The 13,846-nt window shown below is 31.8% G+C and overlaps 1 protein-coding gene across 7 annotated transcripts in view; it reads right to left on the bottom strand.

Moving 5' to 3' along the window:
- Window positions 1-13,846, bottom strand: part of PACS2 (phosphofurin acidic cluster sorting protein 2) — a 364,749-nt gene that overhangs the window by 236,112 nt on the left and 114,791 nt on the right. For 6 of the 7 annotated variants that reach the window (XM_031952885.1, XM_031952883.1, XM_031952888.1 and 3 more), the window contains exon 3: window positions 1,746-1,835. In XM_031952885.1, coding sequence (XP_031808745.1) covers window positions 1,746-1,835 — 90 coding nt within the window. Of the gene's footprint in view, window positions 1-1,745; window positions 1,836-2,665; window positions 2,726-13,846 lie in introns of those variants that run through there. The other variant, XM_031952886.1, reaches the window with a different exon arrangement.

The raw sequence follows: 13,846 nt of genomic DNA, 5'->3' as shown, positions 1-13,846 counted from the left end.
ATGGTTACCACCCTACTTTTTTTATTAATTCATTCAAAATATTCTAAATTTTGCTGTGGCCTCTTTTAGCCATGTCAATCTTTATATTTTGAGTATGTTTATTTGGCCCCGAAGTCAGTTGGACCTGAGTTCAAATCTAGTCTTAGACACTTAACACTTCCTAGCTGTGTGACTCTGGGCAAGTCACCTAACCCCAATTGTCTCCGCAAAAAAAACAAAACAAAACTGCATTTCAAACCTAAACCTGAATCACTGACTTAGATATAGCTGAAAATATTTGGTGATAGTAGAATTTGACTACAATGCATCCCAGGTTAATTTGCTATAAATTTGTGGAGGAAAAGGGACCAAGTAGATATGGTAGTCAAATGCTCTCTGGTTGTAGAAATTTACCAGAATACAAAGAAACATAAATGGGAATCTGAGGAAACTCCTCAGTACCTAGCTCAGTACCTAATTCCTTCTTTCCTCTGTAACTTTTGTTCTCATACTAGGAGACCTCAACATACAAAATGACACTCTTACAAACTATTCCTATTCACTTCCCTCCACCACCAAAGATGGTTATCTTATCCTTGATCTTGCTATCATAAATGTCCCACCTTTATATTCAAGAAATCCGAAATTATCTTGGTATTATCTACTGTCTTTCTTCCTCTCAGCCTTCCCTTATCAAAGTCTCTAACTCCTCAATCCTTCACTTTTTTTCCCACGTTAACATAGCGGTACACATCTTTTTATTCTTTTTCCCCCCAACTTGACTCGGTGGTGACCCACTTCAAATCTATACTACCTCTTTTTTCTTCAGTCTTCTTTTGAAATTTTCAAGCCCTCCAAAATCCTTTCATCTTTTCAATATTCTTAAATAATATTCCTCTATCAATACACACTCTAATTCAGTGATACTGGCCTTCTTTTGGTTCCTTGCAAAAAAACACTGTATCTCTCAACTCTGGTCATTTCCACCAGCTGTCCCTAATGTTTAAAATGTCTCTTTTCACTTCTGCCTCCTGATTTTTTTTCAAGCCTCAATTAAAATTCCATATTCTGCAAGATGTTTTTCCCAATCCCCTTTGTTAGTGCTTTCTGCCAAGATTATTTTCAAAATGTCCTTCATATATCTCTTTTTTATATATAATTGTTTGTTTATATATTATTTTTCTAATAGACTGTTCCTTAAGAAGACAAACTGTTTTTTACTTTTTCTGTATCTCTAGTGCCCAGCATCTATTTGTCATTCAAAAAACACTGTTGATTTCTCTTGGTACCCTCATAAGACATTGCTGCAGTGTATATGAGAAAGCTAGAGTCCTTCACATTAACATCTTAGCTAGAAATATCACACATATAGTTTATCTAGATAGAAAAAGATACAACAAATTTAAATACACAAAAAATAAATACATATATACTTAATAAACTAGAAATAATGATCTAAATTAGTTTTTTACTTGTTTGCTGACTTTACAAAAGAATTTAACATGAAAATTTGTGTATTTTTCTCCTTCATTTCCTTATTCTTTTTCCTTATATTGTTAGTGAAAAAAACCTTGCTAACTCTTGCCAAGTTGAAAGAAATTCTCTAATCCATAAAGATTAAAAACTGTGGGGGGGAAAAAAAAAAGCCCCACAAAACTCCTACAATAATAGACAATTTTAAGGCTGAAAAAAACTTCCTGAAACTGAAATCAAATACAAAAATTTAATCACTGCACATTTACCTCTGAAATAATTTCATTACCTACCTGTAATGAAAATGTTAGTGCAAGATCAGTTTCCACTTGTCCACTGGGAGGCAGCACAATTTCATGAGACCTCAATATTCGTTTTGAGCCCTGTAATAAAAAGCAAGAAAACCTTTCACCAGATATAAAGACAAGAAGCTTCCTGATTTAGATAACATAAATCAAATGATGAAAGAATTTCTCTAAGTTATATGGAGTAAAATCAATTATAGGTAAATTTAAATTCTTATTTTCCATTTAATAGTATTCTTTTTTTCCCCCCAAATACATGTCAACATTCACTTTTATACGATTTTGAGTTCCAAATTTTCTTTTCTCCCTCCTTCCATTCCCTGCCCCTTCCCCAAAACAGCAAGCAATCTGATTTAGGTTATACATATACAATCATATTAAACATATTTCCACATCATTCATGCTATGAATCAGAATCAGAACGAAAGAGAAAAAACACCACATGGGGGTTTAAAAAAAAAAAAAGAGAAAATAGTATGCTTTGATTTGCATTCTGATTGCACAGTTCTTTCTCTGGATGTGAATAACATTTTCCAACATGAGTCTTGTGAAATTGTCTGAGATCACTTACTATCGAGAAGAGTTAAATCTACCAAAGGTGATCATCGAACAATATTGCTGTTACTATACAATATTGTTGTTATTATATACAACATTAGCCTAGTTCTACTCATTTCACTGAGCAACAATTTACATAAATCTTTTTTGAGTTTTTCTGAAATCTGTCAGCTCATCATTTCTTATAAAACAATAGTATTTCATTACATTCATATATCATAATTTGTTCAGCAATTATCCAAATGACAGACATTCCTTCAATTTCTAATTCTTTGACACCATTCTGCTGTAAACATTTTTTGTACGTATGAGTCCTTTTCTATTTTTTATGATCTCTTTTGGATACAGACCTAATAGTGACATTGCTGGACCAAAGGCTTTGCAGTTTTATAGCCTTTTAGATATAATTCCAAATTTCTCTCCAGAATGGGTATGAACTGATGTTTCAATTTTCCCAAATCCTCTCCAACATTTATCATTTTCCTCTTCTATATTAGCCAGTCTGACAGGTGTGAAGTGGTACCTCTAAGTTGTTTCAATTAGCATTTTCTAATCAATAATGATTTCTAATCAATAATAAAAAAAATTAAAACTAAATGCAAATTAAGAAAAAAAAAGCAAATAGAAAGATACAGAAAAGAAAAAAAAAAACAAAAAAACAACAACAACAACAAAATAAAACATTGTCATGTGCCCGGCAGAACATCAAGGAGTATTCAAAATATGCAATAATAAATTTCCATTTTAAAAAAGCATATATAATAATAGAAGAAATTCATGACTGTTCCATCTTTTCTTGGCTTCCTTGTATGTTATTCTTTTATTTTCTGCTGTATGCTTTTTACTTTATTCTTTCTTTCTTCTCTTTCATCTCCTATATTCCCTTCTTCCAAGGAGGCTCAATACTATACACTCTGAATAAGCCTCTATCGGAAGGAAAACCTTAATAGCATTAAATGGAGAAATAGTTTTTCTATTTCTAACTGTGGGAGACCTTAATGTGTTTAATAAACAAGCCTTTTTTTTTTTTTTTTTTTGGAAATCTAACAGTTCTAGTTGATTATCATTGGTGGTGGTGGTGGTGGTTTGCTTGTTTTGGCAAAGCAATTGGGGTTAAATGACTTGCCCAGGGTGACACAGCTAGTGAGCGACCAGATTAGAACTCAAAACCTTCTGACTCCAGGGCCAATGCTTTATTCACTAGCTGCCTCTTGATTTAACAATTCTAACAAGAAGTTAAATGAGAAAGAAATAAAAGACCTGAATAGAATTTTAAAGGAATTAAATATGAAGGAAATTAAATATGAAGGTGATTTCCAAATAGGACTGAAAGTTATATATTTCTTAGTAGTACATAGAACTTTTATTGACTCCATGCTAGAGTATACAAACCTCACAAACAAATACAGGAAAGCAGATATCTTGAATGTATCAATTATTAACCAGAATATAATAAAAATTATGATTAGTGAAGTAATATTAAGAAATGACTTGAAACTTAAAAAGATATGATATATAAAACAAAGAATTGGTGGACTCTAAAAAAAAATCATCAAAACCATAGATCCATGGCTTTCGGGCTAGAGAGGACCTAAAAAAACCAATCAAATACAAGACCCAATTTTATTTAAAAAAAAAAAATTAACTATTTTCCAGTTTTCCAGCAGTTTTGTTTTTGTAAAACAGTAAGTTCCCATCATAGAAGCTGGAGTCTGAGTTTATCAGACACTAGATTACTATAGTCACTGATTGCTGTGTCTTATGTACCTAACCCATTCCATTGATTCACTACTCTATTTCTTAGCCAGTACCAATTAATTTTGATGACTGCCACTTTATAATATACTTTTAGATCATCCTTAACATTTTTGAGTTATTACTTAATTTGATATTCTTGACCCTTTTCCCTTAGATGAATTTTGATTTTTTTGTTATTTTTGTTTGTTTTTATTTTTTTCTAATTCTAAAATAATATTTTGATAGTTTTGATTGATACAAAACTGAATAAGTAAATTAACTTAGAGCTGACATTTTTATTATATTAGTTTGCCTTACTTATGAACAATTAATATTTTTAATTATTTAAATCTGACTTTATAAAAATAAGAATTAAAAAGTAAAAATGTTTTCTAATTGTGCTTATATAGGTCTTGGTGTTGTCTTGGCAGGCAGACTACCAAATATTTTATATTGTCTATAGCTATTTAAAAATAATTTATTATTTAACGTTTTATTTTTTCCCAGTTACAAGTAAAAAAATTTACATTTATTTTTAATAATTTGAGTTCCAGATTCTTTCCCTTACTCCATCCTAGCCACTGGGAAGGCATATGTGAAGTTATGCAAAATATTTCCATAAAAGTCACACTGTGAAAGTAAACCAAAAAAAAAAAAAAAAAACCTTCAAGAAAAAAAAAGTTTTAAAAAAAAAGTATGCTTTAATTTGTCTTCAGACACAATCAATTCTTTCTCTGGGCATAGATAGCTTTCTTATCATAAGTCCTTTAGAATTGTCTTAGATCACTGCATTGATGAGAATAGCCAAGTGATTCACAGCTGATCATCTTATTATATTATTTATACTTTGTACACAGCACATTTCACTTTGCATGAGCTCAGGTTTTTCTTTCCAGGTTTTTCTGAGAGCATCCTGTTCATCATTTTTTTAATAATACAATAGTATTTAATCATAATGACATACCATGATTTATTCAGGCATATCTCCAATTACCAATTCTTTGCCCTGAGAAAAGAGTTGCTATATCTATGTCCTTTTTTTTTTTTTTTTTTTTTTTTAGCTCTCTTGGTATACATGCCTAGTACTGGTATTGTTAGGTCAAAAGGTATGCATAATTTTATTTAAAGTTCTTTGGGCACAGTTCCAAATTGCTCTATACAATGGGGGAATCAGTTCACAATTATACCAACAACACATTAATGTCTCATTTTCTCCATGTTCTCTTTAACATTTGTCATTTTCTTTTTCTGATGTACTAGTCAATCTAATAGTTATTAGGTAATAATTCAAAATTGTTTTAATTTTCATTTCTCTAATCAATAATGAGTTAAAGTATTTTTTTCACATTACTATAAATAGCTTAATTACTTCATCTGGAAACTGTTTATATCTTTTGGTCGTTTAACATTTGGTGAATAGTTTTTATTTGTTATAAATTTGACTTGGTTTCCTATATGCTTGAGAAATAAGATCTTCTCAGAGAAACAGGTCAAAATTCTTTTCATTAATTACTATTGCTAACTATACTCCTCCTCCCCCTCCCCCCTTTTAAATTCTTTCCCCTTCTTTTACTCTGCGCGCCTTTTCAAAGGTATTTTACTACTGGCTACTTCTTAACAATATGTCCTCCTTTCTAGCACTTGTTCCACTTCTAGTATCCCCTTTCTCTCAATTTCCTACAGGATAAGATAAATTTCTATACTCAGTTGAGTACATGTTAGTTCTTTTTTGAACCAATTCTATTGAGAGTAAAATGCAGTTACTCCCCTCTTTCCCTTCACTATAAAAATCTTTTCTTGCCTTTTATGAAAATAATTTACACGATCCCACCTTCCCTTCTTTCTCCCAGGACATTCCTCTCTTACCCTTTAATTTTATTTATTTTTTGTTTTTGTTTTTTTTTAGAAATTAGCCCTTCATATTCAATACATACCTATGCCTTCTGTCTATACAAACTCCTAACTGTCCTAATAATGAGAAAGCTCTAACAGGTTATAAGTATCATCTCCCCAAGTAGGAATGTTAATAGATTAACTGTATTAAGTTCCTTATGATTTCCCTTTCCTTTTCCCTTTATGCTTCTCCTATATTGAAACATAAATTTTCTATTCAGCTCTGGTCTTTTCATCATAAAACACTTGAATAGATGAATGCATCTATTTCACTGAATTTCCCTTAAAGGATTACACTCACTTTTGCTGGGTAGGTGAAGGTGAATCTTGATTGTAATCCTAGCTCCTTTGCTCTCTGGAATGCCAATATTTCTTCTCCAAGCTCTCCAAACCTTTAATGTAGAAACTGCTAAATTCTGTGTTGTCCTGACTGTGTCTCCACCATACTTGATTTGTTTCTTTCTGGATGCTTGCAATATTCTCTTTGACCTGTAAGCTACAGAATTTGGATATTCCTGGTACTTTTCACCTTGGGATCTCTCTCTTTCAGGAGATGATTGCTGGAGTCTTTCAATTTCTATTTAACTCTCTTATTCTAGAATATCAGAATAGTCTTCTTGGATGATTTCTTGAAAGATGATGTCTAAGCTATTTTTTTGATCATGGCTTTCAGGTAGACCAATAATTTTAAAATTATCTCTCCTGGATCTATTTTCCAGGTCAGTTCTTTATCCAATAAGATATTTTACATTGTTTTCTATTTTTCATTCTTTTCTTTTTATTTTTTCTTTCTTTCTCATGAAATCATTAGCTTCCACTTGCACAATTATTTTAATTCTACCAAACATTTATTTTTTTTAATTGTAACTTTTTATTGACAGTACATATACATGGATAATTTTTTACCTTATACTTTGCACTCACTTCTGTTACGATATTTCCCCTTCCTCCCCCCAGCCCCTCCCCCAGATGGCAAGCAGTCCTATATATGTTAAATATGTCACAGTATTTCCTAGATACAATACATGTGTGCAGAACCAAACAATTCTCTTGTTGCACAGGAAGAATTGGATTCAGAAGGTAAAAATAAGGTGGGAAGAAAAACAAAAATGTAAGTAGTCTACATTCATTTCCCAGTGTTCCTTCTCTGGGTGTAGCTGATTCGGTCCATCATTGATCAATTGGAACTGAATTAGATCTTCTCTTAGTTGAAGATATCCACTTCCATCAGAATACATCCTCATACAGTATCATTGTTGAAGTGTATGTATAATGATCTCCTGGTTCTGCTCATTTCACTCAGCATCAGTTCATGTAAGTCTTTCCAAGCCTCTCTGTATTCATCTTGCTGGTCATTTCTTAAAGAACAATAATATTCCATAATATTTATATACCACAATTTACCCAATCATTTCCAATTGCTGGGCATCCATTCATTTTCCAGTTTCTTGCCACTGCAAAAAGGGCTGCCACAAACATCAGAACATACAGGTCCCTTTCCCTTCTTTAGTATCTCTTTGAGGATATAAGCCCAGTAGTACCACTGCTGGATCAAAGGGTATGCACAGTTTGATAACTTTTGGGGCATAATTCTAGATTGCTCTCCAGAATGGTTGGATTCTTTCACAACTCCACAAACAATGCATCAGTGTCCCAGTTTTCCCAAATCCCCTCCAACATTCATCATTATTTTTTCCTGTCATCTTAGCCAATCTGACAGGTATGTAGTGGTATCTGAGAGTTGTCTTAATTTTCATTTCTCTGATCAATAGTGATTTTGAACTCTCTTTCACATGAGTGAAAATTGTGTGTTCATATCCTTTGACTATTTATCAAGTGGAGAATGGCTTGATTTCTTATAAATTAGAGTCAATTCTCTATATATTTTGGAAATGAGGCCTTTATCAGAATCTTTAACTGTAAAAATGTTTTCCCAGTTTCCCAGAAGTTGCTCCCTTCTAATCTTGTTTGCATTAATTTTGTTCGTACAAAGGCTTTTTAATTTGATATAATCAAATTTTTCTATTTTGTGATCAATAATAACCTCTAGTTCTTCTTTGGTCACAAATTGCTTCCTCCTCCACAAGTCTGAGAAGTAAACTATCCTATGTTCCTCTAATTTATTTATGATCTCATTCTTTATGCCTAAATCATGGACCCATTTTGATCTTATCTTGGTGTACAGTGTTAAGTATGGGTCCATGCCTAATTTCTGCCATACTAATTTCCAGTTTTCCCAGCAGTATTTGTTAAATCATAAATTCTTATTCAAAAAGTTGGGATCTTTGGGTTTGTCAAATACTAGATTGCTATAGTTATTGACTGTTTTGTCCTGTGAGCCTAACCTATGCCATTGATCAACTAATCTATTTCTTAGCCAATATCAAATGGTTTTGGTGACTGCTACTTTATAATATAATTGTGGATCAGGTAAAGCTAGGCCACCTTCATTTGATTTTTTTTTCCCATTAATTCCCTTGAAATTCTTGACCTTTTGTTCTTCCATATGAATTTTGTTGTTAATTTATCTTGGTCATTAAAATAGTTTCTTGGGAGTCTGACTGGTATAGCAATAAGTAAATAGATTAGGGAGAATTGTCATCTTTATTATATTCATTTGACCTATCCAAGAGCACTTAATATTTTTCCAATTATTTAAATCTGACTTAATTTGTGTGGAAAGCATTTTATAATTTTGCTCATATAATTCTTGACTTTCCTTTGGTAGATAGATTCCCAAATATTTTATGCTATTGACTGCTATTTTGAATGGAATTTCTCTTTGTATCTCTTGCTTGTTGGATTTTGTTGGTGATGTATAAAAATGCTGAGGATTTATGTGGATTCATTTTGTATTTATACCTTTGCTAAAGGTGTGGATTATTTCTAATAACTTTTTAGTAGAATCTCTGGGGTTCTCTATGTATACCATCATAACATCTGCAAAGAGTGATAATTTGGTTTCCTCATTACCTACTCCAATTCCTCTAATCTCTTTCTCGACTCTTACTGCCAAGGCTAGCGTTTCTAATACAATATTGAATAATAATGGTGATAGTGGGCAACCTTGTTTCACTCCTGATCTTATTGGGAATGGTTCCAGTTTATCCTCATTACGTATGATGCCTACTAACAGTTTTAAATATATGCTCCTGACTATTTTAAGGAAAAATCCATTTATTCCTATACTCTCAAGTGTTTTTATTATGAATGGATGCTGGATTTTGTCAAATGCTTTTTCTGCAAATATTGAGATGAACATATGGTTTTTGTTAATTTGGTTATTGATTGAACCAGCCCTGCATTCCTGGTATAAATCCTACTTGGTCACGGTGTATTATCCTAGGGATGATTTTCTGTAATCTTTTTGGTAATATTTTATTTAAGATTTTAGCATCAATATTCATTAGGGAGATTGGTCTATAATTTTCTTTCTCTGTTTTCAACCTACCTGGTTTAGGTATCAGTACCATTTCTGTGTCATAAAAGGAATTTGGTAGGATTCCTTCATTGCCTGCTTTTTTCAAATAGTTTATATAACATTGGAGTTAACTGTTCTTTAAATGTTTGGTAGAATTCACATGGTAATCCATTTGGTCCTGGGGATTTTTCCTTAGGGAGTTAGTTAATAGCTTGTTTTATTTGTTTTTTTTAAGATTGGACTGTTTAACCACTTTACTTGTTCCTCTGTTATATTTTTAAAGATATTCTTCCATTTCATTTAAGTTAATGAATTTATTGGCATAAAGTTGGGCAAAGTAACTCCTAATTATTGCTCTAATTTCCTCTTCATTAGTGGCGACTTCTCCCTTTTCATTTTTAAGATTAACAATTTGATTTTCCTCTTTCCTTTTTTAAATTAGATTTACTAAGGGTTTGTCTATTTTGTTGGTTTTTTTCATAGAACCAACTCTTAGTTTTATTAATTAATTCAAAAGTTTTTTTACTTTCAATTTTATTGATCTCGTCTTTTATTTTTAGAATTTCAAGTTTAGTGTTTGACTGGGGGTTTTTAATTTGTTCCTTTTCTAGTTGCAAGCCCAATTCATTAACCTTCTCTATTTTATGCAAGTAGGCCTCTAGAGATATGAAATTTCCCCTTATTACCACTTTGGCTGCATCCCACACATTTTGGAATGGTGTCTCATTATTGTCATTTTCTTGGGTGAAATTATTTCTATGATTTGCTGTTTCACCCAATCATTCTTTAGGATGAGTTAATCAGTTTCCAATTATTTTTTGGTCTATTTTACCCTGGCTTTTTATTGAATGTAATTTTCATTGCATCATGGTCTGAAAAGGATGTATTTACTATTTATGCCTTACTGCATCTGAATTTGAGATTTTTATGTCTTAATATGTGGTCAGTTTTTGTATAGGTTCCATGAACTGCTGAGAAGAAAGTGTACTCTTTTCTGTCTCCATTTAGTTTTCTCCAAAGATCTATCATATGTAACTTTTCTACTATTCTATTTACCTCTTTGACTTGTTTCTTATTTATTTTGTGGTTTGATTTATCTAATTCTTAGAGTGCAAGGTTGAGATCTCCCACTATTATAGTTTTGCTGTCTATTTCTTCTTGCAGCTCTCTTAATTTCTCTTTTAAGAATTCAGACTACACAATTATTTTTAAGGAATTATTTTCCTCAGTGAACTTTTGTATCTTCTTTCCCATTTGGCCAATTTTGCTTCTTAAGGCATTTTTCTCCTCATTGGCTTTTTCCTTTTCATCATTCTCATTTCTCTTCTCGATTATTACCTCTCTTACTTGATTTTCAAAATCCCTTTTTGAGCTCTTACATGTCCTAAGACCAATTCTTATTTTTCTTGTAGGCTTTGGATATAAGAATTTTGACTATGTTACTTTCTTGTGTTTTGATCTTCCTTGTCACCATAGTAATTTTCTATGGTCAGAATCTTTTTTCTGTTGTTTGCTCATTTCCCCAGCCTATTAGCTGATTTTTAATTGTTTGTTAAAGAAGGGCTCTATTTCCAGAGTGGAAAGTGCAATGTACCAAGCTTCAGGGCTTTTGTGTAGTAGTTTTCAGAGATCCTTATGGGATCTGTAAGTTTTCAGATCTTCAAAGATAGCATGATCCAAGAAAAAGTGTGTTTACTATTCTCCTGATTTATGTTCTAGTCTGTAAGTGACCACAAGCACTCTTTTCTGCCTTGGCATCACCTACTAACTGCCCTGGATTAGATTGAGGAGGATCACAGTTCACTGTGGTTATAAGTTCTAGTATGCTAAGTGTTCTGCCTCATCCTGAGACTGTGATCCAGAACTGCTTTCCCAATGGGTAAAGCAATAGAGTTCTGCCTCAGTGCTTGGAAAGAGACTCTTATAATCTCCTTCTGACCAGATGTTTGATCTCACTACAGTCTGTGGCCTGAGATCTCCAGAAACTGTTGATGCTGCTGATTCAGTAGCTTCCAAATCCCACTCTTGGTTTTCTAAGTCTGAGACTGCTGGCAAGGTAAAGACCTTTACCTTTACCTACAGTCCAACAAAGGATGGACTGTATTCCACTTTTACCTTAGTGTGACAAACCTTTTTTTGCCAACCTTTTAAGTCATTTATAGCATCTGTGGACTGAGAGATCGAGAAACCCATTGCAGCCACTTATTTGGTCATTCCAAGGCTTATTTATGATTTGCTGGGGCTGGGGTTGTGCTAGTGCTGCTTGACACAGACTGAACTCCATTCTCTCACCCTGGTTTAACAGACTTGCTGACATTTTAAGTTGTCCTCAGCTGGAAAATTGATTCACTTCCTCTTATTGTGAGTTCTGAAATACTAAGATTTGTTTAGAATTATTATTTATAGGTTTTAGAAGGGGTTTGAATGAGAGCTCTGAGGAATTCCTGTCTTTACTCTGCCATCTTGGCTTCGCCTCTTGTCCATAGTTATTTTAAATGCAATTTCTCTATCTGGGCTTTGCTAAAAGCATATATCTATTTATCTATCTATATCTATAAATAAATATACATATAGAAATGTCAATGATTTATATGGGTTTATTCTGCAATTTTGCTAATTCTATAAGCATACATATAAACATATATCATGTGCAAAATTTTTTTTCTCACTACTTATTCTAATTCTTTTCATTTCTTTTTCTTTCTCATTGTTAAAGCTAACATATCAAGTACTATATTGAATAATGGTAGTGATAACAGACATTCTTGTTTCACCTCATTCTACTGGGAAGGCTTACAGTCTTCCATATAATCTCCATTCCATATAATTCTTGGTGATGATTTTAGATACTGCTTAGAATTTTAAGGAAAATTTCATTTATTCCTATGCTCTCTAGTGTTTTAAAAAGAATCAGTACTGTATTTTGTCAAAACCTTTTTCTGCATCTATTGAGTTAATCATATGTCTTCTTTTCGTTTTGTTATTAGTAATGTCCATTATGCTAACAATTTTCCTAATATTAAATCTGCCTTATATTCCTGATATAAATCCCATTTGGTCATAGTATCCTGGAGAAAAATTGCTGTAATCTTTTTGCTAATATTTTATTTAACATTTTACATCAATATTCATTAGGGAGAGTGGTCTATAATTGCTTTTCTCTGTTTTAGCTCTTCCTGGCTTAAGCAGTATATTTATCTCATAATAGGAATGTGGTAAGACTCTTTCTTCACTTATTTTTCCAAATAGTTTAAAGAGTATTGGAATTAATTGTTCCTTAAATGTTTAGTAGAATTCACTTGTAAATTCATCTGGCCCTATTGATTTTTTCTTACATAGCTCATTGATGGCTTGTTCAATTTCTTTTCTAAAATGGGGTTAAGTAGTATATTTTTTATTTTTTTGTAAATATTCATCCATTTCACTTAGATTGTCAGATTTATTGGCATATAGTTGGGCAGAAGAGTTCCTAATTATTATTTTAATATCCTCTTCACTGATGGTGAATTCACCCTTTTCATTTTTGATACTGCCTCTTTGTTTTGTTTTTTAATCAATTTAACCAAAAGTTTATACATTTTATTGGTTTTTACACAAAACTAGCTCTTAGTTTTATTTAATTAATTCAATACTTTTCTTACTTTCAAATCTATTAAACTTTTGAGTTTCAAAATTTCTAATGTTATTTAATTGGTGATTTTTCACTTGTTCTTTTTTTAGCTTTTTTAGTTGCATGCCTAATTTAGTGATCTCCTCTTTATTTTATTCATGAAAGCATTTAGAAATATAAAATTTCTTCTAAGAACTGTTTTTGCTATATCCCATTAGTTTTAGTATGTTGCTGCATTATTATTATCCTTTTTAGTGAGATTACTGATTATATATATGACTTGTTGTTTGAGCCATTCATTCTTCAGGATTAGATTGTTTAGTTCTATCTTTCCACAGCACTTTATTATATATAATGGTGATTGCATCATGATCCAAAAAGAGTGAACTTAATATTTTTCCTTTTCTGTATTTAATTGTGAAATTTTTATGATTTAAAGTGGTCATCTTTTTGGGTAGGTACTATGCACCATTGAGAAAAAGGTAAATTCCTTCCTATGTCCATTCAACACTCTCCAGATATCTATCATATTCTAACTTCTATTTACCTCCTTATTCTTGTTTATTTTGTGGTTAGATTTATCTACTTCTTAAAAGGGGAAGTTGACATCCCCCATTAGTATAGTTATATACTATAAAGTTATAGTTTAGTATAGCTGTCTATCAGAGAAGGGTTCCTCCAAAGAAGAAAACCTCTACGCATTTTCACTTATATACACTTGTACTAACCATGTCATGGAGTTCTTATAAAGAAAGTAATGTATATATAGTATATATAGTTAAAGATAAACTATTATAATTATTGTTATTTGCCTAAGATTACATTGTGACAGAAGGAAATAACCTTTCTTCTTTTTTCTTTTATATATAT

Source organism: Sarcophilus harrisii, chromosome 2 (assembly GCF_902635505.1).
Source record: "Sarcophilus harrisii chromosome 2, mSarHar1.11, whole genome shotgun sequence".
Lineage (NCBI taxonomy): Eukaryota > Metazoa > Chordata > Mammalia > Dasyuromorphia > Dasyuridae > Sarcophilus > Sarcophilus harrisii.
The sequence above is the reverse complement of the archived record's forward strand: the minus strand, read 5'-3'. Positions and strand labels throughout refer to the sequence as shown.